The 27753-nt window shown below is 45.3% G+C and overlaps 1 protein-coding gene across 1 annotated transcript in view; it reads left to right on the forward strand.

Annotated features, from left to right (window-relative positions):
- The first annotated feature begins 9366 nt into the window (after positions 1 to 9366).
- Positions 9367 to 27753, forward strand: part of DUSP29 (dual specificity phosphatase 29) — a 30089-nt gene continuing 11702 nt past the window's right edge. Inside the window, exon 1 of the mRNA XM_060091856.1 lies at positions 9367 to 9608. Within this exon, the coding sequence (XP_059947839.1) occupies positions 9367 to 9608 (242 nt within the window). The remainder of the gene's footprint in view (positions 9609 to 27753) is intronic.

A 27753-nucleotide genomic window follows, 5' to 3' on the forward strand; every position in this document is an offset into this window, starting at 1 on the left:
AGATATAGTGACCTATCTAGTGGCCTGGGTGGGGATGCTTGGCTGCCTGGGTTGAGGCCCAGTCATACCACTTACTAGCTTGGTGTCATGTGACTAAACACTCTGACCCTCATTTTTCTCATCTGTAAAGTGGGGGCAGCTATTCCCTGTCGAGGAGGTTTTTTTTTTTTTTTTTTGCGATATACGGGCCTCTCACTGTTGTGGCCTCTCCCGTTGCAGAGCACAGGCTCCAGACGCGCAGGCTCAGCGGCCATGGCTCATGGGCCCAGCCGCTCCGCAGCATGTGGGATCTTCCCGGACCGGGGCACGAACCCGCGTCCCCTGCATCGGCAGGCGGACTCTCAACCACTGCGCCACCAGGGAAGCCCCGAGGAGGTTTTGAGAGTAGATAATCACCAGGCACATGTTAAGAGTCACCGAGTGTATTGGTCATTTTGCTGGGTCCTGCCAGGGCCTGGGTTTCTCAGTGAGCTTTTGTGGCATCTTTAAGAGGTGGGAGCGTGGCCTCCAGCCTTCCCAAGGTCCAGAGCCTGCCCCGTGCAGCACTGAGACACCGGCCTAGTGAGTAACAGTGGTGGGGACAGGAAGTGAGAGGTGGTGAGACCATGGTAAGGGCTGCACCCCGCCAGTCTACCCCCCCATCTTTCTCCCACACAAGGAACCCTCATGTTCTGAGGTGACACAGAGTGGGCAGTGATTCTCGAAAGAACGGGGCTAAAAGGCCATCTGTTCCTGAATTCATGAGCTGTGTAATTGCCTGCAGTGTTTCTACCACAGCTGGCCTGGTCAGACATCATGGCCTCTTGTCTCCTGACCCAGAGCTTCCTCAGCCCCACTGGGCCGACCACAGAGATCAAGTCCATCCCGGCCGGCCGCCTTGTCTAAGAAGGAAGCCACATGTGAGCATTCAGCTTCCTCACAGTTTCCAGGAGGCCCAACTCTGCCAGACTGAGATTGGAAAAATCAATTAGGAGTTCATAAATTACCACCCTGAAGCATTTTGAAACCATCTGAAGAGTTAATCAAACAAGTTAATGACATCAACACCATCTTAGAAGAAATATTAAATTACCTCTTTAAATGAAGTCATTTCTGTTTTTTAAATAAAAGGATTTTCTATTAATTCACATAATTGCCTCCTATTAACATACTTGCCAGAATCCAAAAGAAAAAAGTATCTGTTAAACTTGGATTGTGTCTGATACATTAGGAATTAAATTATAGCAACAAAGAATTCCTAGGGTTTTTACAGCCAGGCTTTAATTTTTTTAAAATCCCACAACTTTTATTTCCTAATTGGTATCGTTTTTGTAGATTTAAGGTGAGTAAGGACAAGCATGACTTGCAGTAAATTAAAAATATGTATATGTATATATGTATACTGCTGCCAAATTCTGCCCCTCCACGTACCCTGGCAGTAGGTATTACTCTCCTAATAGAGTAATTTTCCCAACCACAATAACATTTGTACCCTCCCTCTTCTTTCAAGGCACATTCCAAACCCAACTTGGGTGGTGTCATGGAAAAAATGTGGTATGCACGCAACACACACTAACTTTCCCCCATGAGCCCAACACATCAAGGAACGTAAATATGTGATATCCACAGATACAGAATACCTTCAAAGAAAGAGGACACCTTTTTAAAAGATTAGATTATAAATGCTCTACTAGACCAAAAACTTGAAGAAGGCAGAGATCTCTCTGGCCCAGCCCATCCCTGGTGCTGAACAGAGGGATGCGGAGGCATGCGGGGACGGGCAGGGCCAGGCCGAACATCTGAGGTGAAGTAAAAAAAAACAAGGGAATTTCCTGGGTCCAGTGGTTAGGACTCTGTGCTTTCACTGCTGACGACTCGGGTTCAATCCCTGGTTGGGGAACTAAGATCCCACAGGCTGCACACGTGGCACGGTCAAACAAACAAACAAACAAAACAAGGCCACTTCCCATGCCCACTCATGACCCACCAGAGCACCCCTGATGTTGGCTGACTTAGCCTAAACCAAGACCAGGGTAAGGCAAGTCAAAGAGCCCCAAGGGATGGGGAGGGATGCTGCCCTCTTCATCTGAGGTCTGCCTCCAGTCAAAGGGGAAAGAATCTTCTTTCAGAGGTGGATTTACCCCAAAGCTTCAGAACCCCTTGCACCAGCCTCTTCTAAGGCCCTGCACCTATTTGTTTTTCTTTTTCTTAAAGAAATGGTATAAATTTCAGGAGCCATAAATCTTGACTCCCTTCTGGTTTCCCGGGAAGCACTGAGGGACTAGAATGACTTTGTGACATGACCTAGGCCAGGTTCTGCCACCAGAGGGCTCAAGGATGACACAGGCCTGCCTTTGGGGAGCTCACACTGACTGGGAGGGCACTCAGTGCCACATGTGATGTAAAGAACACCTGGTTAGGCCTTGTCCTGAAGGCCACCTTCCTGTGCCTCAGCCCGTAGGTTTAGGGTGCGCATCTACTACATCCAGAACAGTTCTCAAATACAACTTTCACAGGCTTTTTTTCCCCCTCCATATACTCAAGTAATATATGTTCAGCACAGAGATTTTTAGAAAAGATGGTTCCTTAAAAAAAAAAAGAATCACATATAATTTCATCATTCTAAAATAAACATAGAGCCAGTGTTAATATTTTGGTGACATGTATTTTTGTATAAGAACAGAATCAGACTGTCCATGCTGCTGCATAAACTTCTGGTCTCTTCTCTCTACCAGCACAAGCCTCTTCCCCTTTGATTTCTCAAACCCACCACGAACACAGCTGTCTGTCCTAACAATTTCACTGAAGGTTTGGGGTGACAAAGAGAGGGCTGACACTGCCAGGGGGCACTGCAAAGTTAGGCATTAGGATCACTTTTCTCAGGAGTCCCGTGGCTGTGTGCCCTGGATGCTCCTCACCTGGCTGTCTCTGGCCCCAAGCCCTCCCTTCGCCACTCCGCAGCAGGGTCCCTCACACCCCTTCTGGGGATGTTCTAGAGGCTTGGAACGCCCCTTGGTTTCTTGCACAGAACAATTTAGCTCTCTTTGTTCACTCCATCACTTTCTGAGTCACGCTTTAGGACTTACCTTTTCCCCAAGGAAAGGATCCTTAAATTGTGTTTTTTTGTTAAGCAGGAGGCCTGTTCTGTGGCTCACACTCCTGGGCATGGCTGCCTGGCCAGTCTCTGCAGGCTCAAGGGGTCCACTGAGGGGTTTAAGTTTCCCACTCAAATGAATGATGCATCTCTCCACTGGGCTTCCATCTTCCACCTTAGAAAGCAAAATAATTCAGGTTGGGTTTTTGTTTGTTTGTTTTTAAAATCGCCTTTACCCCTCTTGTTACAGCTCCATTTTATTAAAGAAGAAAGCGAAGCTCGGGGAGGATAAGACGTGTAGATCTGAGTCCTCAGTTATTGCTGGGGCTCTGAGAGCAGAGAAGAGCCACAAGCCAGTGAATGTGGGGAGAGAGGGACAGAGAGGTAGAGGAGCCCCAGGAAAGAGCCAGGTCCTGGGAACACGTAAGATGGAGTGAGAAGTCACAAGCAGCTTCCAGCCCAGACTGTTCTATTTGGCCAGCATAGTTAAAAAAATATAGACATGGTTATTTATTATAAAATAGGATTATTTATTAAAAGAATACCAAAACAGAAGACAGGAAAAAAATCTCCCTGAGTCCTGCCACTTGCCCACAGTATTGACATTTTGCTGGGGTTTTTTTCTTTTTTCTAGTTAAAAACAAGAACAAAAATATACAAGTTTGTTTTTTTCTTAATTGAAGTATAGTTGATTTACAATGTTGTGTTAGTTTCAGGGGTACAGCACAGTGATTCAGTTATATACAAGAATATATATATATATTTTTTTCTTTTCTTTTTCAGATTCTTTTCCCTTATAGATTATTACAAAATATTGAGTACAGTTCCCTGTGCTATACAGTAGGTCCTTGTTGGTTATCTATTTTATATATAGTAGTGTGTATGTGTTAATCCTAAATTCTATAAGGTTTTTTTTTTTTTTTTTTTTTTTTTTTTTTTTTTGCTGTACGCGGGCCTCTCACTGCTGTGGCCTCTCCCGTTGCGGAGCACAGGCTCCGGACACACAGGCTCCGCGGCCATGGCTCGCGGGCCCAGCCGCTCCGCGGCATGTGGGATCTTCCGGGATCGGGGCACGAACCCGTGTCCCCTGCATCGGCAGGCAGACTCTCAACCACTGCGCCACCAGGGAAGCCCCTATAAGGGTTTTTTTTATATAAAGTCAAATCATGGTGTCAAAACTATATTTTTGAATTCAGATTAAAGCCTTTCCTCACTGGGCAAGGGAAACCTTTAACCAAAACCTTTAACCAAACCAAACCTTTAACCAAACGAGCTATACCATTGAAAAGTCTGAAATGGAGTCAGGATAGGGATCCCTATTTTGATTATTCCTGGAAATAGCTCCTCAAAGGCAAGGGCACTGTTTCACAGAGGAAAATGGCACTCCATATCTTATGGGTCAAGTAACACTTGGCCCTGCATTCTCTGTTATCACAGTGTCTTTTTTTTTTTTTTTTTTTTGCGGTATGCAGGCCTCTCACTGTTGTGGCCTCTCCCGTTGCGGAGCACAGGCTCCGGATGCGCAGGCTCAGCGGCCATGGCTCACGGGCCCAGCCGCTCCGCGGCATATGGGATCCTCCCAGACCGGGGCACGAACCCGTATCCCCTGCATCGGCAGGCGGACTCTCAACCACTTGCGCCACCAGGGAGGCCCTCACAGTGTCTTTAAATGCTTTAAAATTAACAGTATCTTAGTTTGGGTTCCCTCAAAGGTGGACGCTGAGACCAGAGTTTGGGAACAAATTGTTTGTGAGGTGTTCCAGGAAGCAGGTAACTCCCTGACCAGCACAAAGACTAGAAAACAGCCTCAATCAGGGGAATACAGGGGCTTGAGTGAGGAAGCCTTTTGTGTAAGGGAGCTGTCCACTTATACCGCAGTGACCTCAGCTGAGGAATGTGACAGGACGAGGAGAGCCTCTGTTACAGCTGCCTACTGACTTAAAATTTTAAAATCAGCAGATTTCCCACAAAACTCTGGCTTTCTGACTTTTCATAAAACTATCCGACCATCTGGGCTTGCATTCCCACATGGAATGGCAAGCTGCCACCCCCTTCAGTGGGGGCATTTGCTCTCTACTCTGCCACAGTCCCCACCACTCCCTGATGCCTCCTACCTGAGGCCAATAGTTAGGTTCTTGCTTGTTTGTTTTATTCTTTAACACCCAATGCACTTAACTCCTCTATGTTACCTGCCTGGCCCGTCCAGGAAGGAGCCTGAGTCTGCTATCCTTTGAGGAAGAGGTAGGCTGCTGCTGCACATAGCCTTCAAGTTGGCATTTGGTTTCCTGGGACCAAACCTTTAAATATGAAGCTGTAACAGGAACCTGGAGGCCTCTCTTGACAACCTGCCCAGCTCTCATTATGACATTTAGCCTGTGATTGATATTGTATGTGTCATCAAGACCTTGGCAGTTAATCTCTAGGTCGAATCTATGGAAACCAAACAGAACAGATTTGTCTTCCCCTTCCATTTTGGCTGTGATCTGGGAAACAGACACTCCCGGCCCTTCTGAGATTCAAAGATCTGGGAGCCATGCAGAGAGGGATGCACACAAGCCGCCTTCAGGATTTGGAAAGATTACAGGTCTGTGGTTTCTGGACGGCTCTGTGCTTTGTTCTCGTACCCCGTCCAATCTGCATGCTGGAGGATAATAGATCCCAGAGCTCCCTCTGCGTGCCAAGCCGCTCTGGGTAGACCACACCACTTCCTCTTCTGTCTGGAAATCCAGCCGAGGCTTTCAGCACGGAGATGGGGATGGGGATGGCTCCTTCCACAGTATAATGAAGGAGGACCAGCCTTGGCAAGGGTGAGGTCAGCTTCAGTAATACAAGGAGGCGGGCAGAAGGTTCAGCATGCAGTTACTCCAGTGTCTCCCTAAAATCCCTTCTTCTGAAGCCTCCTTTGGTGGCAGGCAGGGTTCAAAATGGCCCAAACCTCTAAATTTAGGTAAATGGTGCCCAGCTTTGACTCCCTTGGAAAGAAGAAGAGCTGGTGCCATAGACGGGCAGAACTCCAGACTTCTCAAAGTCAAGGCGCCTCAGGCCTGCAGCGGGGAGGGCGTGGCCACTCTCAGGAGACTGAGGTGTCTGGACTGGCTCTGCTGCAGAAGTTTCAGGCCATCCCTTAAAATAACACCTCCTTCGGTGACTGCAAATGCCAGCCGCCAGGCCCCAGAGTGAAGTTCGGGTCTGAGCAAGTCCATGCTGCAGGGGACTGTCCATCCTGTATTCTGCTCCTCACTCACCTTCCCCCGCCTCCAAATTAGCCCAAGGCTCCGTCCTGCCTCATCAGCTCCGACTGAGCCCCTAGCACAGGCCCCCCAGTCTTGCTCGGTCACCCCGAGTCACTCCTTCCGTTCATTCACTAGGCCATCCCCTCATTCACCTTCTGAGCACCTCTTATGTGTCAGACACCGAGGCTGAAAACAACATGAAAGAGCATCTTCAAGGAGCCTTGGAATAAGGCTGTCCAGCCCTTCCCTCGTCCCAGTCCCACACCCTTACTCTGGGCTAAAGACCTGGGTCTGCACATCAATGAGAAGAGGGAAAGCATATTGAGCACCCCTCCTACCCTTCTCTTGACTCAACAGCTCCTTGACTCTTTTTTTTCTTTTTCTTTTTTGGCTGCATCAGGTCTTAGTTGTGGCACGCAGGATCTTCATTGAGGTATGCGGGCTCTTGGTTAAGGCGCGTGGGCTTCTCTCTAGGTGTGGCTCGCAGGCTCCAGGGCGCGTGGGCTCTGTAGTTTGCGGCACGCGGGCTCTCTAGTTGAGGCGCGCGAGCTCGGTAGTCGTGGCGTGCGGGCTTAGTTGCCCCGCTGTATGTGGGATCTTAGTTCCCCAACCAGGGATCGAACCTGCGTCCCCTGCATTGAGAGGCAGATTCTTTACCACTGGACCACCAGGGAAGTCCCAGCTCCTTGACTCTTGAACCACATTCTTGGGCAATTATTATCAAACTTTAGTGAGCAACAGACTCACCTGGGAATTTGTTAAAATACAGACTCCTAGGCCCCACTCTGGCCTAGGGTGCAACCCAGGAATCTGTATTTTTAGCAAGTGCCAGATGATTCTGAGGGAGGTGGTCTTTAGATCACGCTTTGACAGACTCCAAAGAAGCGTAGGCCTCTGCAGCCCATGGCCCCCCCACACCTCAACTCAGGATTCTGCAGGAGGAAGTCACATTTGGCTTCCCCCAAAACACTGCTAGCCAGTGATCCTTTAATTCACCTACTGTGAACTTGGGACAATCAAATTTCCCAAAGCGGTGGTTTCAGCCTTTTCCTGTTCTTTTAAAAAAAATGTAATGGACAATTTCAAACACAAAGAGGAACAGAATGACCTTGCAGCCATCATCCTTGGCAAATCCTGCCTCATCACACCTCCACCTAGACCCCTCTCCCCGACACAATATATTATTGTATTTTCCAATAGTATTATTTTTGAAGCAAATCCCAGACATTATATCATTTCATCTGTGAACACTTTACTACATATTTCCAAAAGATAAGGCCCTGAGGTATAATTTAACTGTCTTCTGAATCTCCTGCAAATTGGTTGCTAGATCTAGACTCTGAGGACTCTGATCAAAGATCCAGTTCTTCCTTTGGCGAGGCTCCTTTCGTGGTAGCGGTGGTGTGTTCCTCCATCAGAAGGCCTGTGACGTCTGACGTCTCTTATGCTGCCAGCAGTCAGTGCTCAGTGCCTACATCCATTAGCTCATCGGGTGTTGTAAAATGGTGCTTCCTTCCTTCTTTATTGAAGGTCTTCTATAAAAGAAAATTTCCCTCATCTACCCAGTAGTGTAGTTTGCATCCAAAAGGAATGACAAATGCTAGATTCTTTCCCTTTACTGGCCTGTCTTCATAATGAGCTGGCTCTCTAGCATCTTCCAAAAGTGAATAACTGTTTTGAGTATCATTATGATTTAAATGTTTGATGTGTTTCTACTAACTGCAGTTATTTTTATTATTCATGATCAAATTGTCCCATTTTTGATAAGTGGGAGCCTCTTCAAGATGTGTTCTGGGTCTTTTCGATAGGATCCTAATGGTCTTTGAAGCTACTGGGGCTTTTTTACATTCTTCAAGTCCCCGGCCTGCCCCTCCTCACGCTGCATCCTCCACCCCAACCCCTGCCCTCTGGGCAATTATTTTTTTTCTCAGAAGACTTAAGACCGTGTGTTATAAGTACCCTGAATTTACAGTTTTCCTCATCTCCAAAATGGAGATAATCATGGTGCCTGCTTCTTAGGGTTGTTAAGAAGATCAAATGAGTTAATAATTGCAAAGCCCTTGGAACAGTGCCTAGCACACAGTAAGTGCTACATAAGTATTTGTTACATAAATGAGTCATGTTCCCTCCCCATCACTCACCTGCGCTCACGTTTCTCAGGCACTCCACCCTTTCCCCCTTCCCTCCAGTCTCCCGGCACGATGAGTATAACCTCCCTTCCCAGGCTGCCTGAGTGTATCGGTCACTCAGCTCACGGAACACGTGGTGCCCAATTCCTCAATGAATTCATTTCTTTGGGGACAATGGAAACTCTTCACCCATATTCTACCCGCAGAGCCTGACAAGCTCTGCAAATACACGTTCCAATCTGCAGACACAGCTTTCTAGCTTGGAACGTCTCTTCCAAACCCCTGGTGAGCTAGCACAACTACCAGCCTCCTGGTGTGAGAGCAGCCAGCGTGGACTTCAACTTCCTAACAAGCTGACAAACCCTCACGCAGCCAAGTTTCCTTCCACCCCAAGACTTCCGAAGCCCCGGCATGTGTGTGGCTGCCCAGACCACACAGGCTCTGGATTTCCAGGTGTGCCCTTTCCACTGGATGACAGCTCTCTGCAGACTCTGAATACCACAGGCCTGGAATGGCAGGGACCTCCTGGGCCTTCTTATTCCGGTTCAAAATGGCCTGAGCCAGCAGACTCCAGTCACATAAAGGAAAGAACAGGCACCAAAAAAGGGGTTAAATCTAAAAGAAAGGTGGCAAAGGACAGGCAGCCTGCAGGGATTTCTTAGACATGAAGCCTGTTTGTGTCTGCAGCAAATGCCCACGTCAGAGGGTGCCCAGCATGCTTGCTTTGCAGGAGACTGGAATCTTGGGGAAGTGTTGTTTAACTGCTATCATGGCCTTCCCTATTGACCTCTGTGGCCTGGGAAGAGGAAGCAGGAGCATAACAGGCTGGGGAAATGCCTGCCAAATCTTCAGATCAGCTTATACCCTCCTCTTTTTTGTAAAGCCCATTCCCTACCTCTGTCCCTGCTAACCTCAATCCTGACCCTCTTTCATGACCAGCTGCAGAAAGGAAAGAAAATCCCTTGGCTCCAAAATGACATCAAGAGAACCGAAGACAAGCCTCAAGAATGCTTACCCATCTGCCAAGAAGCTGCTGCCGAAGGTGGAGGAGGAGGGGGAGGCTGAGGATTACTGTACCCCCGGAGCCTTCGAGCTGGAGCGTCTCTTCTGGAAGGGCAGTCCCCAGTACACGCACGTCAACGAGGTCTGGCCCAAGCTCTACATCGGCGATGAGTAAGTGGCGAGGCCCAGCCTCACCTTTGGTAGCCAGCCCTCCCCAGGGCACAGCCCTCACCACATCCCTGCCATGAGCTCTTGCTTTTTAGGTTGGTTCTGAGAGAACTCTATTAGCTAGGGCTGGGTTTATTTTCCTATCACAGAAAACTCAGAAAAGGGGCTTAAGCAAGATAGAGATTGGTTTCTCTCTCACATAAAAGAAGTGCAGAGGAAGGCGAGCTGGGGATGGCATAGTGACTCCAGGGTCACCAAGGGCTCAGGCTCCCAGGCTCCCAGGCTTGGGCTCCACCATCCCCAGGGTGCAGTTTCTTCCTTCAGGGTTGCTTCAAGGTCTGACACTGCTAGCAGGGCTCCTGCCATCACCTGTAGGACCACTGGAAGGCTGAAGGCAAGGAAGAGGAAAAGAACATCTTCCCGAAAGGAAGTCCCACCCAAGACTTCCCCTGCCCTTAGCTGCAAGGGAAGCTGGGAAATGTAGTCTTTTATTTTAGATGGGGATAAGACCAGCAAGAATAAAGTCAGTTTTCAGGTGGGTGGCATAAGAGCACATCATCATATGTGTCAGGAAGCACAGCAGACCTAGCAAAGTTGAGGTCACTGTCCCCTCCTCTAGATTTTTATAGTCACCATTCCCCACTCTTCAAACAATTAGGAAGTGCCTACTGTAAATAATAATAGTAATTATACTTATCCTTTATTGAATACTACGTGCCAGGCACTGTGCTAAGCATCTTGCATGCATGACCTCACTTTATTTTCACTACAGCCCAATGAGAGGTCATCTAATTACTCCCATTTTAAAGACAAGGAAACTGAGGCACAGAGCAGTTAAGTAACTAGCCCAAGGTCCACAGCTCAGTAAGTGGCTGAGAGCTGGGCTTCAAATGCAGTTTTGCCTAACCCAGAAGCTTTCATCCTGACTAGCACTCCTGCTCCTTCCTCCATCCCCCAGATTCCAGCTCATGGTTCACCTCTCTGAGATGGTGCAGGACCACTGTATGTGTGATTTTTAATAAACACCTTGCTGCTTAAAAACCTAGAGACAAGGCTTCCCTGGTGGCACAGCGGTTGAGAGTCCGCCTGCCGATGCAGGGGAAACGGGTTCGTGCCCCGGTCCGGGAAGATCCCACATGCCGCGGAGCGGCTAGGCCCGTGAGCCATGGCCGCTGAGCCTGCGCGTCCGGAGCCTGTGCTCCGCAACGGGAGAGGCCACAACGGTGAGAGGCCCGCTACCGCAAAAAAAAAAAACAAACCTAGAGATAACTGTCTACTCATGGGAAATCCAGGGGCAGAACCCCTTTTCTTTTTTTTCCTTAATATTTTTAAATGGAAAAAGTTACAAAAATTATATGCCCTTTTACACTAAACTAAACTAAATAGAGGGTTATAAAAACAAACTGCATAATCTCCCTTTGTCCTCTCTTAACTCTGCCCTGAGTAACCAGCATTAAGCTCACTTTATGTATGTTATTGCAAACATAAGGAAATATATGCATACATTGAAAGGATTTTTATTTCTTTTAAATAATTTTTAGCAGAAAAAAAGAGTTATACTCTTCTGTACTTTCAATATTCCTTAGTATAGCTGTACCATAATTTATCCAATCATTTCTCAGTTGTGAACATTGGGGAACGTGGGTTTCCCTAATTAGGGACTCTATTGTTTACTTTTTAAAAAATAGCTTTATTGAGATATAACTTGCATTCCACAAAATTCACCCTTTTAGAGTGTACAATTCAGTGGTTTTATTATATTCACAGAGTTGTACAACCACCAGCTAATTTCAAAGCATTTTCATCACCTCAAAAGGAAACCCTGAATCCATTAAGTAATAACTCTCAATTCCCCATATTCCCCCAGCCTTAGGCAGCCAACAATCTGCTCTGTTTCTATGTATTTACCTATCCTGGACATTTCATATAAATGGAATAATAATAAATGGCCTATTGTGACTGGCTTCTTACACTTAGCATACTGTTTTCAAGGTTCATCCAAGCTGTAGTGTGTATCAGTGTTTTATTCTTTTTTATTGCCAAATAATCTCTGTACTATTTTTGCAACTTTTCTGTAAGTCTAAAATTAGTTCAAAGTAAAAAAGGCATGCATACACTTTGACCTCAAATATCGCTTTCAGAAATGTGACTTACAGAAATAAGAGTACCAACACACAAGGAAACATGTACAACAATGTTTATCATTGTTTGAAGTAGCAAAAAAGGGGGGAGAAATCTGAATCTCTTATGTTTTAATAATAAAATATTACATAAACGTAGTAACTATATTGTTTTCCTATTTTAAAAGTAATGTAAACTCATTGTATAAATATAGACCTCTTAGCTTCCCTATTTGTAACAGGTTAACAAGAGAACATTCCTCATAGGTCTGTATGGATTGAGATAATATATGTCAAATATTAGTGCAGTGCCTAGTACAGAGTAAGCACTCAAAAAGTTTATCTATAATAATAAAGTAGTGATTAGTGTAAGGAAGAAAACTTTTAAATATCTCAGAACAATCACCCAAGTCCATCACGCCAAGCCACGCCTACTAAGACTGCAGTACATTTCCTCCTACACTTTCTACATGATACATTTGGTTTTAAATTTTTTATATAGTTGTGACAATATTGATTATTCATTTTATCTTGTCTCTTTTCCACATAGCATCATTCATAAACTTTTCCCTTATTATATACTTCTCATATATTTCATTATAATATAATAGTAGGTATAATTATATATGTATTATATCAGATGGATAGAAGATCATTTATTTAACCACGTTCCCTACTATTGGACATATCAGTCACTTTCACCTTCTCACTTTTATAAATAATGCTGCAGGGGACATCTTTATGCATAAACTAATTTTTAATATTTAGGATTATTTCCTGAAATCTGACCCTACAAATGGTATAAATAGGGGAAGGAGGATTAAGATTTAAAGATTTACACTGTCTCTGTGTCTTTCTCTGTGCTGTTCCCTTTGCCTAAAATGCCCTTCCCTTCACCTCATCTCCATGTCCAGATTCTATGCATTCTTCAAAGTCCACTCAAGTCACTTCTGCCATGAAGTTAGCTTTCCCAATCCCCATGGTGAGAAGTAAGTTTTTTCTCTCTGTATATTACATACTACATTTACCTTTCCTACAGCTTATAATAGTAACAATAGCCAAATTATATTGGATTCTTACCATGTGCCGTGCCCTGTGCTAGGCATCACTGAAACCCCCCAACAACTCTATGAAGGAGGTACCATTATCTCTCCCATTTAAAAAAATGAGCAAACCAAGGCTCATGGAGTTCATCCATTTAGTCAGTCAGTATTTACTGGGCACCTTGCTAGGAGCTTTGGGGGACACAAAGAGGAAACTGAGGTTCAGAGAAATTAAGTGACCAGCCCAAGGGTACACTACCAGGCAGTGGCAGTATATATTCTCAAAGCAGGATCAAGAAAATGTGGTCAGTCAGATAAAGAAGCTGTTTTCCAGTTGAGGAGAAGAGATGTGTAGACATGTAACAGGGAATAGAAAGAGAAATAGGTAGTGGGTTGGAAGGAGCATGGGGTTGAGTCTTGGCTCTGCCATTTACCAGTGTGTGATTTTGGACAAGTTATTTTACCTCTCTTCCTCTTCTATGGAAACAGTAACAAGGCTTATCTCACAGGTGAAGATTAAATGAATTAAAACAAGTGAAGTGCTAGAGTAGTAGCTGCCACGTAGTAAATGCTCAGTAAGTGCTTGGTATTATGGATCTGAGAAAGCATCACAGGAGTGGTGAGTTCTAAGCTTGGCTTTGGAAGATGGATAGGATTTCAACAGAATTCTAGGCAGAGGGGACAGGGTGAGAAAAGGCATGGAGGTGCGAACAAACGGGGCGATTCATCTGGAACATTGGGGATGAATGCAGTAGAGAATGTGCTTCCAGAGGGTCTGAGATTAAGCTAAATTTGACTACTGTGTGATCAGCTTAGACTTAGCTGTGCTGTGATGACAGGTATCCCCAACATCTTGTTGGCCTACCAGAACAGTGGTTTACTTCTCCCTCATGTGACATGTCCATGGTCTCTCCACTCGACTCCAGGACTCAGGACTCAGCCCCTCTCTGGGATATTGTCAGGCTCTCGGCAGAGAGAAAAGAGAGACATGGCAAACCACAGACTGACTCGGAAGTGACACAAGACACTGATGCCCACATTTCACTGGCCAAAGCAAGTCCATGCCAAAGCCTCATGACAATGGGGCAGGAAAGTGTAACACACCCCTCCGGATGGGCAGCAAACATTCCAAACGGTAACACACAAGGTACCACAGCCACAGTCGTCTCCAGGTGCAGAGGCTTTGGGTAGGTCCTTTCACCTTTCTGGGCCTCTAAAGATGGTTACTGAGAGGATTCAAAGAAATAACGGAATGTGAAAGCATTTTGTAAATTATGAAGTAACAGATAAATGCAAATGTTGTTATTATTGCTACTTAGTGAGAAAGAAACCTGGGAAGGTAGGTCAGGGCGAAGGGACTTTATTCAGGAAGCCACTGAGTGTCTGAGCAGGATACAAATGGCCTAGTGTAATAGAGTGACAGACAATAGAGTTTGACACAATAAGATATGCTTACTTCCTTGACATCTGACCATAAGTTTGCTTCCTTCAAGCAAGGGAATGTCACTGCCCTTTTGATTCAATCCAGCTCTGCCTAACTGAGCCCCCAAACAAACACAAAGGCACAGTCTAGGCAGGCTCCACAGTCAGTGTGTGTGACCTGTGTGCACAGCCCAGAAGAGGACCAAGGTCAGCACCCACCTGACCTTGTCCCCATCTCTGCTCAGGGTCCCTCCTTGACACCCACTTAACAAGGTTAATGAGACTCACAGATGCTTACTGAGAAAGAAGTTAATTCCACCATCAATGCAACCACACCAAGGGTACAGCCTGGCTGAAAGCAGGCACAGCTGCCCGTGTCTCTCCGTCTCTTTGTAGGTATTGCCCAGAGCAGTGAAATGCTCATAGCTGGCTCCTCATGCACGAAGCCTCAGTTTTAATTTGATATTTGCACTTAGGTTCAGTTTTTCCGTTCCCTAAAAGCGCCTAAGATTCTTAAAAGCCAAGGATCTGAAAGTTAAGGTGGTTAGGATCCAGGAGTGAGAATGGGTGCCTTGAGGCAGCCAGAGCCACCGGCTGCTCCTGAAGTCTAGACCAACGATGCCTGGGACCTGCTGGGCACCAGACTGACCCCCAAGAAGCAGCTCACTCTTTCCCCACTCCTCTCTCCTCAAGCACAGAATGGCTGGGCATCTTCTCTGGAGCCACAACGTCTGGGTCAAATTACTGGTTCCCATGTGGCCTTGGGCAAGTCACTCAAGCTTTCTGAGCTTCAATTTCTTCACCTAGAAGATGTGGATTCAATGGGTTAATACATCTGATTCTCAGCACAGTTCCTGGCACACCCACTGTGTGTGAACTATTAGAGATCAGGCAGCTTCTGGAAATCCAACTCACAGTGTGAGACGGAGGTAAAGAACAGTCATTACACTTTGCCACTCAGCGTCCCTCTGCTAAGGGCAGCCTTGGGACAGAAAACACCCCTGGTCAAATTTCTCCCAGGAGGTGCTATCATGAACCCAAGTCCAGGTTGGAAGGAAGGAATTCCCTCTTAATGGGCCTTCTCCAGCCTACTCCCTGCATAGATGCTATCCCGGCCTTCCAGGGACCCGGGTGGCCTAAGGCCTGAGGGGCAGTACCATATCAAAGCCCTACACGCCTGTGGGTTTCAGAAGGTCTAAAGCATTTTCTCAATCTCAGCTTATCCCAAGGGGACCACCAAATGGGATGCCTGGTGACTCCAAGTGTCTGTTGCTTACCAGCCTGAGGAGAGCAGAGATGTCCCCCCCATCCTCCCACCCACTCCACCATCACCACAGCCTGGAGAGAAGAGGCCACCGACGGGAGAGGGATGTTGTGGCTGGTGTGAAATGTGCTGGGTCAGCGGCGGGGGTCAGTGCAGGCCAGGCAGCTACCTTTTGGTGGCCTCGTGGGGAAGTCTTCCTCGCTCAAGGGCTCAAGGCGCGGCCACCCTCTCCCACCCATTTCCCACAACTTGGTAGGGGGTCTGAATCTGCAAGTGGGAACCTTGGGGACAGTGTGGTGTAGAGCGAAAGCCCTCCAGCAGGAGTCGGGGCAGAGAGTTCCAGCCTCCGGTGTGGGTGGCCATTCCGTGTGGCCTTTGGCAAAACATCTTATTGTTCTGGGACTCAGTTTCTTTATTTGTAAAATAAAGGGATGATTTCCAACGTCCCTTCCAGCTCTAAAGTAAAATTCTTTAAGAAATGTCTTATTAAATAAATTAGGCTTTATTAGGCTCAAGCACGCACTTGTTTTATTACTTTTAAGTCATACAAATTAGATTCAAATTAGATTAAACAAGGGTTGCCCTCCAGAGAGCCAGGGACCGGCATTGATGATGAGATAAGAATAATTCATCACCTCTTATCAATCAGCAGTCCCTAAATGGGTGCTTCAGAAGTGCTTGAGGATGCTTGAAAGCACTAAATTTCTGTAATTTAAATAGTCTCACTTTAATCTCATTCACATCTTCCATTTTCTGAGCAAATTCTTTTTTCTTTCTGTCTTGTTTCTCCCCAGTAGTCAGCAGGAGGGGAAATATCCTGGCTACCATCAAAGAGATTGTAAAGTCCCAGGCAGGACAGGCTCCCCATAGTAAGACTTGGTTGCAGCAGCATAACTGAGAAATCTCTCTTCCCTCTCACGTTAGAGGCAGCCCTATAAGCCAACACCAAGGCTCTGCGAAGCTGCTCTCCTTCTGCTTGAATGGTGGGAGCCCTATTTTTATTATAACTACAGTCGCCTCCAAGGTCTGGCTTTTGGGGTCATCGACAGCCAGCAGCCCCTCCCTATAAAGCCTGACTCTTCAAATGCCTGGGCCAGCTCTACCCAGCCTGAGCTCACTTGCCAGGGGCCTCTCCAGCTCACCCTTTCTGCTTTTCTGCTCCCAACCAGACCGACAGCCTCTGAAGCCAGTGGCAGCTCTGGGGCTGGCCTGTAGCCGTAGAGGCTGGAGAGTGAGGTGAAGGCAAATCAATGGCTGAGATGGTCCTCAGCTCAAGAGAGGACCTCTCACTGGTGCACCTGGACAGCTGCAATCTCTCCCCCCCAAAAAGAAAGAACTAATTCAGCCTTGAGGCACCAAGTACAGCTAAAACTTGACCTGCTTCTCCAGGGTGGGCAGCAAAAACACAGCCAAGGTTGACAATTTAACATGCTGAATGTCACCTGAAAGAACTAGAAAACCTGGACTCTGAGCCTCCAGGTGCCGAAGGCGACTAAGGTACAACTGGGCACCAGTCATGGGCAAGGTGCCCAGGGTGAGACGCGGTGGCCCTGGTCCGGCTGGGCCTTCTCATGCTGGATGACAGCTTTTCACCCAGCGATGTCAACCATTTCCTTTCATGGTTAGCCAAATGCCTAGTCTAGTGATTAATACAACACCATTTCTTGAAACCAGGCTTCCCATGCATTGTCTTTCCCCTCTTAGCCTCCATCCTTGGAGGTCTAGAGCCTAGGGGGGTGGGGAAGATGATGGAGCGATTTCTAAGGAGTTAAAAACACCGAGACCACCTTATGTCTTTGCAACAGTCTCTGCTGAGAACTAAGGATAGAACATCAATAAAAATCTTGGTATATATTTACTCACTAAGTGCATATCTGTTATGTTCATTACTGAAAATGTACAAAGCACAGACAAAAAGAATATTAAAATTCCCTATAATTCCGTTACCCAGAGATAACCACTGATAACATTTTGTCACGCATCTTCCTATTGTTTGCCCCTCACCCCAGAATTTATCTTTTAACCTTTTAAAGAAACTTGAATATCGCATCACTCAACTTTACAAGAATCTTGTAAGGAAAGTACTGCCAATGTAATTGGTTCTATTTAACAAATAAAACTGAGGGTCCCAGAGGGTCATTGTTTTGGTTCATGCAGCAGTTTAAGCTTACACACTACACCTGTGAGCCCTGTGTTTTCTGCAGAGCCTCACAGCCAAACAGCTTCATCATCAGCAAGTAACAAGAACAGGCAAAAAACCAGACAGCTAGTGAATTTTGCATTCATATCACGTGAATTGAGGGAGATCAAAAGCTAGAAATGTGTTGTTTTAAAATTTAAATGTGTTGTTTTAAAATTCACTTGCAAGGAGTAGGTGTGGTCAAGACTCCAGAGAAGGAGAAGGTCACCATCAGGGTCATGATGTGCCACCACAAATGTCACACGCATCAGAATAAATAAGGTGCCAGATTACAGGATGTGGGCCGTGGGCGAACAGGAGTCCATGATTAGGTGCGGGAACTCAGTGGGTCCCCACAGACGTGAGGGTACGGAGAACTGCCCAAGCTTTAGTGGACTTTTGTCAATGCCCAGTGCAGAATCTTGGCAACACGGAAGCAGCTGGTTCCCCACTGCAAGGCAGCGGGTGGATGGCTTGTACAGATGCGTACTTGCATGTCCCTCCTCCTCTCTGTGAGAGCACACATCTGTGGGAAACGGACTTCCGGGCAGGGGCTGAGGTATGTAGGCTAGGAATCAGGAGGGCCCCCAAGGGGTCCGAAAAACTGGGATGCCAAGAACTCTGCCCAGAGAGACTGCTCTTACTTGACACTCCTCAACGTGGAGGGTATGCTGGTTAAAGCAAGTTTCCTGGAGGAACTCTGAGGGGCTGAAAGGAGGCTGGGCCAGGCCGGAGAAGGAGGAAGGGAGGGAAGGTCTCTGAGGAAGAAAGTCCCTTCCTTGGCCCTCCAACCCAGATGCAGAATCCAGAGCGAGGCCAGAGGTTCACGGGCAGGGAGAAGAGCTAAAGAGATCTGGGTCAAAAACAGGGATGTGATAACGTTCTTCAAAAGTAAAACCGTACAAGTCCAACAAACGTGGGAGAAAATGTTCAGCTTCATTGCTAAAATAAATTAATGAAAATGAGACATTTTTTTGGTCTATGAAATTAGCAATGAACAAAAATCAGAATGTTAATTTGAGCAAACTTTCTGGAAGATAATTTAGTAACGAGTATCAACTGTGTTTAAAATGCTTATGTCCGTTGACCCAGCAATTCCACTTCAAAAAATTCTCTCCTAAGGACACAGAGATGTGCCCAAAGAAACACAGCAAGTTGTTTGTTCACAGTGTTTCTTATTGTAACACCCATCACTCTGTCTCCAGGAGAGAGACAGACGAGAGAGAGAGAACACAAATGTCCAGAGTTAGGGGCTTGGTGAGGTAAAATTGAGATTAACCTATGGAATGGAATAGTATGCAGCTATTGAAGGCTGTATGTTGACCTAACAAGATGTTTACAGGGACTTCCCTGGTGGCGAAGTGGTTAAGAATCCACCTGCCAATGCAGGGGTCACGGGTTCGAGCCCTGATCCGGGAAGATCTCACATGCTGTGGAGAAACTAAGCCTGTGCGCCACAGCTCCTGAGCCTGCGCTCTAGAGCCCATGAGCCACAACTACTGAAGGCTGTGTGCCTAGAGCCCGTACTCCGCAACAAAAGAAGTCTCTGCCCGCCGCAACTAGAGAAAGCACACGTGCAGCAATGAAGACCCAATGCAGTCAAAAATAAATAAATAAAATAAACTTAAAAAAATGCTTCCAAAGATGGCGGAAGAGTAAGACGCGGAGATCACCTTCCTCCCCACGGATACACCAGAAATACAGCTACACGTGGAACAACTCCTACAGAACACCTACTGAACGCTGGCAGAAGACCCCAGACCTCCCAAAAGGCAAGAAACTCCCCACATACCTGGGTAGGGCAAAGCGGAGAGATTCCCGCACAGAGGAGCGGTGCCGAGCGGCACTCACCAGCCCGAGAGGATTGTCTGCTCCCCCGCCGGGGCGGGCGGCGCTGGAGCTGAGACTCGGGCTTCGGTCAGAGCGCAGGGAGAGGACTGGGGCTGGCGGCGAGAACTCAGCCTGAAGGGGGCTAATGTGCCACAGCTAGCCGGGAGGGAGTCCGGGAAAACTCTGGAGCTGCCGAAGAGGCAGGAGACTTTTTCTTCCCTCTTGGTTTCCTGGTGCGCGAGGAGAGGGGATTAAGAGCGCCGCGTAAAGGAGCTCCAGAGACGGGCGCGAGTCGCGGCTGAAAGCGCGGAGCCCAGAGACGGGCGTGGGACGCTGGGGCTGCTGCTGCCGCCGCCAAGAAGCCTGTGTGCGAGCACAGGTCACTGTCCACACCGCCCTTCCGGGAGCCTGTGCAGCCTGCCACTGCCGGGGTCCCGGGATCCAGGGGCGGCTTCCCTGGGAGAACGCACGGCGCGCCTTGGGCTGTTGCAACGTCACGCCGACCTCTGCCGCTGCAGGCTCGCCCCGCACTCCGTGCCCCTCCCTCCCGCCCGGCCTGAGTGAGCCAGAGTCCCCGAAGAGGCTGCTCCTTTAACCCTGTCCTGTCTGAGCGAAGAACAGACGCCCTCCGGCGACCTACACGCAGAGGCGGGGCCAAATCCAAAGCTGAGACCCAGGAGCTGTGAGAACAAAGAGAAAGGGAAACCTTTCCCAGCAGCCTCAGAAGCAGCGGATTAAAGCTCCACAATCAACTTGATGTACCCTGCATCTGTGGAATACATGAATAGACAACAAATCATCCCAAATTGAGGAGCCAGGAGTCAGTGCTGTGCCTCTGAGGTGGGAGAGCCAACTTCAGGACACTGGTCCACAAGAGACCTCCCAGCTCCACACAATATCAAACTCAACAGCAGCACCCAGCTTCACTCAACGACCAGCAAGCTATAGTGCTGGACACCCTATGCCAAACAACTAGCAAGACAGGAACACAACGCCACCCATTAGCAGAGAGGTGGCCTAAAATCATAAAAAGTCCGCAGACACCCCAAAACACACCACCAGACGTGGACCTGCCCACCAGAAAGACAAGATCCAGCCTCATCCACCAGAACACAGGCAGTAGTCCCCTCCACCAAGAAGCCTACACAACCCACTAAACCAACCTTAGCCACTGGGGACAGACACCAAAAACAACGGGAACTACGAACCTGCAGCCTGCAAAAAGGAGACCCCAAACACAGTAACATAAGCAAAATGAGAAGACAGAAAAACACACAGCAGGAGAAGGAGCAAGATAAAAACCCACCAGACCTAACAAATGAAGAGGTAATAGGCAGTCTACCTGAAAAAGAATTCAGAATAATGATGGTAAAGATGATCCAAAACCTTGGAAATAGAATAGACAAAATGCAAGAAACAGTTAATAAGGACCTAGAAGAACTAAAGATGAATCAAGCATCGATTAAAAACACAATAAATGAAATAAAAAATACTCTAGATGGGATCAATAGCAGAATAACTGAGGCAGAAGAACGGATAAGTGAGGTGGAAGATAAAATAATGGAAATAACTGCTGCAGAGCAAAATAAAGAAAAAAGAATGAAAAGAACAGAGGACAGTCTCAGAGACCTCTGGGACAAAATTAAACGCACCAACATTCGAATTATAGGGGTTCCAGAAGAAGAAGAGAAAAAGAAAGGGACTGAGAAAATATTTGAAGAGATTATAGTTGAAAACTTCCCTAATATGGGAAAGGAAATAGTTAATCAAGTCCAGGAGGCACAGAGAGTCCCATACAGAATAAATCCAAGGAGAAATACACCAAGACACATATTAATCAAACTGTCAAAAATTAAACACAAAGAAATCATATTAAAAGCAGCAAGGCAAAAACAACAAATAACACACAAGGGAATCCCCATCAGGATAACAGCTGATCTCTCAGCAGAAACTCTACAAGCCAGAAGGGAGTGGCAGGACATAATTAAAGTGATGAAGGAGAAAAACCTGCAACCAAGATTACTCTACCCAGCAAGGATCTCATTCAGATTTGATGGAGAAATTAAAACGTTTACAGACAAGCAAAAGCTGAGAGAGTTCAGCACCACCAAACCAGCTTTACAACAAATGCTAAAGGAACCTCTCTAGGCAAGAAACACAACAGAAGGAAAAGAACTACAATAACGAACCCAAAACAATTAAGAAAATGGGAATAGGAACATACATATCAATAATTACCTTAAATGTAAATGGACTAAATGCTCCCACCAAAAGACACAGACTGGCTGAATGGATACAAAAACAAGACCCATATATATGCTGTCTACAAGAGACCCACTTCAGACCTAGAGACACATACAGACTGAAAGTAAGGGGATGGAATAAGATATTCCATGCAAATGGAAACCAAAAGAAAGCTGGAGTAGCAATTCTCATATCAGACAAAATAGACTTTAAAATAAAGACTACTAGAAGAGACAAAGAAGGACACTACATAATGATCAAGGGTTCAATCCAAGAAGAAGATATAACAATTGTAAATATTTATGCACCAAACATAGGAGCACCTCAATACATAAGGGAAATATTAACAGCCATAAAAGGAGAAATCGACAGTAACACAATCATAGTAGGGGACTTTAACACCCCACTTTCACCAATGGACAGGTCATCCAAAATGAAAATAAATAAGGAAACACAAGCTTTAAATGATACATTAAACAAGATGGACTTAATTGATATTTATAGGACGTTCCATCCAAAAACAACAGAATACACATTTTTCTCAAGTGCTCATGGAACATTCTCCAGGACAGATCATATCTTGAGTCACAAATCAAGCCTTGGTAAATTTAAGAAAATTGAAATTGTATCAAATATCTTTTCCGACCACAATGCTATGAGACTAGATATCAATTACAGGAAAAGAGCTGTAAAACATACAAACACATGGAGGCTAAACAATACACTACTTAATAACGAAGTGATCACTGAAGAAATCAAAGAGGAAATTAAAAAATACCTAGAAACAAATGACAATGGAGACACGACGACCCAAAACCTATGGGATGCAGCAAAAGCAGTTCTAAGAGGGAAGTTTATGGCAATACAATCCCACCTTAAGAAACAGGAAACATCTCGAATAAACAACCTAACCTTGCACCTAAAGCAATTAGAGAAAGAAGAACAAAAACATCCCAAAGTTAGCAGAAGGAAAGAAATCATAAAAATCAGATCAGAAATAAATGAAAAAGAAATGAAGGAAATGATAGCAAAGATCAATAAAACTAAAAGCTGGTTCTTTGAGAAGATAAACAAAATTGATAAACTATTAGCCAAACTCATCAAGAAAAAAAGGGAGACTCAAATCAATAGAATTAGAAATGAAAAAGGAGAAGTAACAACTGACACTGCAGAAATACAAAAGATCATGAGAGATTACTATAAGCAACTCTATGCCAATAAAATGGACAACCTGGAAGAAATGGACAAATTCTTAGAAATGCACAATCTGCCAAGACTGAATCAGGAAGAAATAGAAAATATGAACAGACCAATCACAAGCACTGAAATTGAAACTGTGATTAAAAATCTTCCAACAAACAAAAGCCCAGGACCAGATGGCTTCACAGGCGAATTCTATCAAGCATTTAGAGAAGAGCTAACACCTATCCTTCTCAAACTCTTCCAAAATATAGCAGAGGGAGGAACACTCCCAAACTCATTCTACGAGGCCACCATCACCTTGATACCAAAACCAGACAAGGATGTCACAAAGAAAGAAAACTACAGGCCAATATCACTGATGAACATAGATGCAAAAATCCTCAACAAAATTCTAGCGAACAGAATCCAACAACACATTAAAAGGATCATACACCATGATCAAGTGGGGTTTATTCCAGGAATGCAAGGATTCTTCAATATACGCAAATCAATCAACGTGATACACCATATTAACAAACTGAAGGAGAAAAACCATATGATCATCTCAATAGATGCAGAGAAAGCTTTTGACAAAGTTCAACACCCATTTATGATAAAAACCCTGCAGAAAGTAGGCATAGAGGGAACTTTCCTCAACATAATAAAGGCCATATATGACAACCCCACAGCCAGCATCGTCCTCAATGGTGAAAAATTGAAACCATTTCCACTAAGATCAGGAACAAGACAAGGTTGCCCACTCTCACCACTCTTATTCAACCTAGTTTTGGAAGTTTTAGCCACAGCAATCAGAGAAGAAAAGGAAATAAAAGGAATCCAAATGGGAAAAGAAGAAGTAAAGCTGTCACTGTTTGCAGATGACATGATACTATACATAGAGAATCCTAAAGATGCTACCAGAAAACTACTAGAGCTAATCAATGAATTTGGTAAAGTTGCAGGATACAAAATTAATGCACAGAAATCTCTGGCATTCCTATATACTAATGATGAAAAATCTGAAAGTGAAATCAAGGAAACACTCCCATTTACCATTACAACAAAAAGAATAAAATATCTAGGAATAAACCTACCTAAGGAGACAAAAGACCTGTATGCAGAAAATTATAAGACACTGATGAAAGAAATTAAAGATGATACAAATGGAGAGATGTACCATGTTCTTGGATTGGAAGAATCAACATTGTGAAAATGACTCTACTACCCAAAGCAATCTACAGATTCAATGCAATCCCTATCAAACTACCAATGGCATTTTTCACAGAACTAGAACAAAAAATTTCACAATTTGTATGGAAACACAAAAGACCCCGAATAGCCAAAGCAATCTTGAGAACGAAAAATGGAGCTGGAGGAATCAGGCTCCCTGACTTCAGACTATACTACAAAGCTACAGTAATCAAGACAGTATGGTACTGGCACAAAAACAGAAAGATAGATCAATGGAACAGGATAGAAAGCCCAGAGATAAACCCACGGACATATGGTCACCTTATCTTTGATAAAGGAGGCAGGAATGTACAGTGGAGAAAGGACAGTCTCTTCAATAAGTGGTGCTGGGAAAACTGGACAGGGACATGTAAAAGTATGAGATTAGATCACTCCCTAACACCATACACAAAAATAAGCTCAAAATGGATTAAAGACCTAAATGTAAGGCCAGACACTATCAAACTCCTAGAGGAAAACATAGGCAGAACACTCTATGACATAAATCACAGCAAGATCCTTTTTGACCCACCTCCTAGAGAAATGGAAATAAAGACAAAAATAAACACATGGGACCTAATGAAACTTCAAAGCTTTTGCACAGCAAAGGAAACCATAAACAAGACCAAAAGACAACCCTCAGAATGGGAGAAAATATTTGCAAATGAAGCAACTGACAAAGGATTAATCTCCAAAATTTATAAGCAGCTCATGCAGCTCAATAGCAAAAAAACAAACAACCCAATCCAAAAATGGGCAGAAGACCTAAATAGACATTTCTCCACAGAAGATATACAGACAGCCAACAAACACATGAAAGGATGCTCAACATCTTTACTCATTAGAGAAATGCAAATCAAAACTACAATGAGATATCATCTCACACCAGTCAGAATGGCCATCATCAAAAAATCTAGAAACAATAAATGCTGGAGAGGGTGGGGAAAAAAGGGAACACTCTTGCACTGCTGGTGGGAATGTGAATTGGTACAGCCACTATGGAGAATGGTATGGAGGTTCCTTAAAAAACTACAAATAGAACTACCATATGACCCAGCAATCCCACTACTGGGCATATACCCTGAGAAAACCATAATTCAAAAAGAGACATGTACCAAAATGTTCATAGCAGCCCTATTTACAATAGCCCGGAGATGGAAACAACCTAAGTGTCCATCATCGGATGAATGGGTAAAGAAGATGTGGCACATATATACAATGGAATATTACTCAGCCATAAAAAGAAATGAAATTGAGCTATTTGTAATGAGGTGGATGGACCTAGAGTCTGTCATACAGAGTGAAGTAAGTCAGAAAGAGAAAGACAAATACTGTATGCTGACACATATATATGGAATTTAAGAAAAAAAAATGTCATCAAGAACCTAGGAGTAAGACAGGAATAAAGACACAGACCTACTAGAGCATGGACTTGAGGATATGGGGAGGGGGAAGGGTAAGCTGTGACAAAGTGAAAGAGCGGCATGGACATATATACACTACCAAACGTAAGGTAGATAGCTAGTGGGAATCAGCCGCATAGCACAGGGAGATCAGCTCGGTTCTTTGTGACTGCCTGGAGGGGTGGGATAGGGAGGGTGGAGGGAGACGCAAAAGGGAGGGGATATGGGAACATATGTATATGTATAACTGATTAAATTTGTAAAATAAAAAAAAATACTAATCAACAACAACAACAACAAAAAATGCTTCCAATAAAAAAGTTTACAATATATCACCATGCAAAGTTTTGGAAACTGTATATATAGTATTGTAACCCCCACCCCAACCTTTATATAAAATATACAAATCTACTCATGGAAAAACAACTGGAAGATCTTTTTTTTTAACATCTTTATTGGAGTATAATTGCTTTACATTGGTGTGTTAGTTTCTGCTTACAACTGGAAGATCTTATATCAAAAGGCAAATAGTCTTTATCTCTAGGGAGTAGAAATACAGGTGTTTTTGTGTGTGTGTGGGAGGGAATATGTTTTCCACATTCTGCATAGAACATGTGTTATTTCTGTAATTAGATGACATATTATTTTTATTTTTTAATATCTTTATTGGAGTGTAATTGCTTTACATTGTTGTGTTAGTTTCTGCTGTATCACAAAGTGAATCAGCTATATGTATACTTATATCCCCATATCCCCTCCCTCTTGTGTCTCCCTCCCACCCTCCCTATCCCACCCCTCTAGGTGGTCACAAAGCACCAAGCTGATCTCCCTGTGCTATGCAGCTGCTTCCCACTAGCTAACTATTTTACATTGGTAGTGTATATATGTCCATGCCACTCTCTCACATCGTCCCAGCTTACCCTCTCCCACCCCCGTGTCCTCAATAGATTACTTACACCTAAGATTTTTCTTAAACAACCAGAAACTGTTGTTTAGGCTCCTGAATCACCTAAATCCTAGAAGTAACTTCTTAACCCTGTTTTTCTTCTGAGCTTTTCTCCTTCAGCAGAGGCACATTTCTTAGTCTTTCCCACATATCTGAGCAGGTGGCCCTGAAAGTTAAGAAAATTAAACAACGCAGCACCAGGCAGCACCCTCCGACCCCACCCCACTCCCAGTGATAGATGAGCTAGGTGTCTGGGCCAACTGGGGATCTGCCTCCAAAACAGCCACTGTCTACTGAGAGTCACTCTGTGTATTTGCAAATCCCCATCCTGCCGTGGATACCACCCAGAGCTCTCAACTGGACTCTAAGTAAACCAAGCTGGGGGAAATCCAGAGGGGTGTGTGAGGACACTACCTCCCCTTCCGGGCCCAGGTAGCCACAGAGCCTGAAAACCTGCAATGGGCTTCAGGACACCCACCAGGTCTAATCCTCCGCATGAGCCCCTTTCTCTCCCTCAGACACAGTCAAAACCAGCTCTGGTGGGGCGGCGTGGTGAATGTAGAGGTGTCATGCAATGAGTCTTGTTGCATATCTACCCTGATCCTTGACCCTCAAAGCAGTAAAGCGCAAACTGTTACTGCCATTTGATTATGTTGAAACCCAGCTGCGGAACCCAGCGAGACCAGTCTTTATGGTGGGTAGGAACTTCCTGTCAAGGACAGTTAATTTTAATTTTTCCACTGAGCTCAACCTCAAAGTAAGGTTGATTGCTACTCAGCAAGATGGACTGCATTAGTGGAGGCTTTAATTGAGCGCAGATCTATGTCCCCAAAGCATAATGTTTGTTGTATACATACTTTGGGATGAGGAGAAAAATGAAAAACAGACCTTTCTGAGGAAAAATTGAAAGCAGAATGGGTTTCGTAGTCAGGATGGCAGCCCTAAAAGCCAGCTGCGGGGCTTGGTGGAACTCCCCATCTCCCCACGCCTCAGTTCCCATGGGCTGTTTGCACGTTTCTAAAAGCTCAAGGCCTGTGTTCAGGTCTCCCTCTCCCAAACACTGGACTCCACTGTGGTTCCTCTCATGACCAATAAAAAGCCCCAGGAAACCAGCGATACACGAGGGCCCCTTGGCCGAGGGACCATGGCTTGTGTTTCTACTGCATGGAGCCTCCCCGCCCAGGGTGTTGATCCACGTTGGCATCCAATATGCTCACTTCTGCCCACATCCTTTTACCAGTGGCCTTGAGATGAGTCCTCAGCTGAAGCGCATTGCCACTTTTAG

This window comes from Mesoplodon densirostris, chromosome 1, assembly GCF_025265405.1.
Source record: "Mesoplodon densirostris isolate mMesDen1 chromosome 1, mMesDen1 primary haplotype, whole genome shotgun sequence".
Taxonomy (NCBI): domain Eukaryota; kingdom Metazoa; phylum Chordata; class Mammalia; order Artiodactyla; family Ziphiidae; genus Mesoplodon; species Mesoplodon densirostris.